Genomic DNA, 2,657 nt, shown 5'->3' with positions numbered 1-2,657 from the left:
AAAGAGCTGTGAGTATACCCAGAACTTTGCAAACCCACCTCAAGGGTGAGCAGAAGTGATGTCCAGAGCAATGGGGCACCAGCAGGGATCAGAGATGTGGTTAGGGACCTGCCAGGGACCTCCAACTGCCAGGGACCTCCAGCTAGAAGCAAGAGAAGATGGGATTTGGCCCAAGGGCTGTAGGTGGCAGCCCTATGCATGAGACTTAGTGTGGACTCAGGAGAACTGGGGAGATGCTGGATTACCTGATGCAAGGGGGTGAGGCCAAGCCCCAGGGGGAGTATGAGGAGGCACATGGTGAAATGACGGAAGCAGCAGGAGCAGATGTCAAATTTAGCAGCAACACTTGAACTGGCTGGAGTGGTGTGAGGAGGTCGTATGGACAGGAACTCACTTGGCAGGGGGGTGCAGGGAGGGCAGGAGTCAGTGCACAGAGGAAGGAGGAAGTGGCTTTGCAGAGCTGGGCATTAGGAGCAGTGTGGTCCTGATTAGATGTGGGAATGAGAGTGGGCAGCTCAGAGCCAAAGGCCACTTCAGGGGGAGACAACATGGTGCTCAGGCACCTCAACCCAGGAGCTTCCCCAAGGAAGGGCAGCTTGGCACCAAGAAGTTAATATGGAAGCAGAGATGTCCCAGGCCATTACACAGTCATACTGTGCTCCAGATCAGGGCTGGGGCCAAAGTCCCCTCTCTCTCCAAAATGATCAGGGGAGGCTGAGGCAGCTGTGCCCAGTGGTAAGCAATATTGCGGAGCTTTGGGCTTTCAGTCCAGGTGAATCCCCTCTACGACTCAACGGCCCCCTCAGAGACTGCTTAGCAAGACAGGGAGACCCACAGGGTCGGTCTGGGTCCCTCTACCTCTGTAGGGATTCCCTGCATCTTCAGATACCATCATCTGCAGGATCTGATAGTTTGCCTTCTCCTCTCTCTCCAACCAGAAAAATGACATGGAAAAGGACCTGCTGACACTGCAGCGAGCCCACCAGCAGCAGCAGGCGGTGCTAAGGAAGTATAATGAGAAAATTGCCAAGATAAAAGCCCTGGAAGAAACTGTGCGGCAACAGGAGAAGGTGGGCAGCTCTACAAGGCAAGGTGCAGGGCAGAGGACACCTGGCTGGGCAACCCTACTCCTTCTTGGGCTTATCCTCCCCCCGTTATGGTGTGCTCTGTATTCAAAATGAACACCCCATCCACTGGGGAAGCTTTTTCAGTGAGCCACAGGCAGACAAAACTCCTAGCTGGCACCTCTGCAGGTGCCCTTTCTGTGAGCCTCACTCCAGTTGGTGTGTTTAGGTGGCCTGATGCAGTGCACAGATCTCCCTGGCTCTAAATGCACCCACCTTGCATATCACACATGGGCAGAGGGGCACAGATGCCATCAAGGGGCCTGTGGTGGATACATTGCTCCAATCTCATGCTCCATCAGAAGCCAACATCACACAGGTGGCACTTGGCTTCTCAGCTCCTGCGCTGGAATCCAGCAACGGGAGAGGAGCCCCAGCAGCAAGGGGGCTGTTCTGCACAGTGATGTGGTTCACTCCCTCCTGCACCTGGGAATGGGATCCTGGGATCCCACAGACTGTGCACACACCCATCCCAAACCTGTAGGCAGCAGGTGCTCTCACTCCAGTGCCCAGGTCCTTTAATGCTAGCTTTACTGAATAGCTGCTCAGCTTCTACAAGCTTATGCTCCAGCCAGTCTGGGGGACCCTGGCATCGAAATGACAGGGGTCTCCTGAATACCAGGCATCACATTTGGTTTAGAACTGCATTCCCTGACAAGACACACAGCCAGCTTGCCCAGTACCCACCAGTATCCTGGTGTCTCTTCAAGGTCTCCTTGTGTGTGGATATGAGACACTCCCACCAGCTCTGTAGTAGTGGAGCAAACTGAGCAGAAGGGGAAGCCAACAACAGGACCACAGATTCAGACTTTGTCTGGATGAGGATTGAAGGTGTGATGGCTCTGGGTGTTGGCTACAGCCAAGGCTGGAGACTTTGACTAGTGTGTGCCAATGTTTCTGCTGGGACCAAAGCTGGAGGTGTCTGGCTAGTGGGTCTTGCCCCTCTGCTCAGGGTCAGACCAATTGCTATATGTGGAGACAGGAAGGAATTTTACCCCATGGTTAGACTGGTATGGACTATGGGGGTTTTGCCACCTTTTGTAGTATGGCCCTCAGCCTGGGATCTCTTGAGCATATATTGAGAACATTTCATAGAAGCAGGATGTTTTCTGCTGTGGTTCCTCTACTTCACCTATGGCAGGGTAGGGTGTTATGTCTGTGTTGTGTCAGGGTTGACAGTAGTTTGATGTCTAATTTAGAGTATGGTTTGTATGGCATGATTTGGATAGAAATGATCCTGCCTCAGGCAGCGGGGTGGATTAGATGACCTCTGGAGGCTCCTTCCAGCCCAACTTCCCTATGATTTTTCCCTATAATTCTATGACCTTGTCTAGCAGTTACTAAACACAAAGACCCTTTCTCTTACCCTCCCTCCCACAAGAATCAGGTATACAAAGCTATAGCATTCTTGTTTGATAGGGATATGAGATCTGGACACTTCATAAGAATGCAGCTGCTTTCCTAAGAGGCAAATAAACAGCTCAGAAGTAAAGCACTGAAATGGTTGTGTGAGCCAGTAAAGGATCTTGCCAG

At 52.2% G+C, this 2,657-nt stretch overlaps 1 protein-coding gene across 1 annotated transcript in view; it reads left to right on the top strand.

The window, feature by feature from the left end:
- The window catches only part of CCDC33 (coiled-coil domain containing 33), a 200,129-nt gene that overhangs the window by 193,071 nt on the left and 4,401 nt on the right, over positions 1–2,657 (top strand). The window contains exon 21 of the mRNA XM_025199907.1: positions 939–1,070. Within this exon, the coding sequence (XP_025055692.1) occupies positions 939–1,070 (132 nt within the window). The remainder of the gene's footprint in view (positions 1–938; positions 1,071–2,657) is intronic.

This window comes from Alligator sinensis, unplaced genomic scaffold (assembly GCF_000455745.1).
Source record: "Alligator sinensis unplaced genomic scaffold, ASM45574v1 scaffold1097_1, whole genome shotgun sequence".
Classification (NCBI taxonomy): Eukaryota; Metazoa; Chordata; order Crocodylia; family Alligatoridae; genus Alligator; species Alligator sinensis.
The sequence above is the reverse complement of the archived record's forward strand: the minus strand, read 5'-3'. Positions and strand labels throughout refer to the sequence as shown.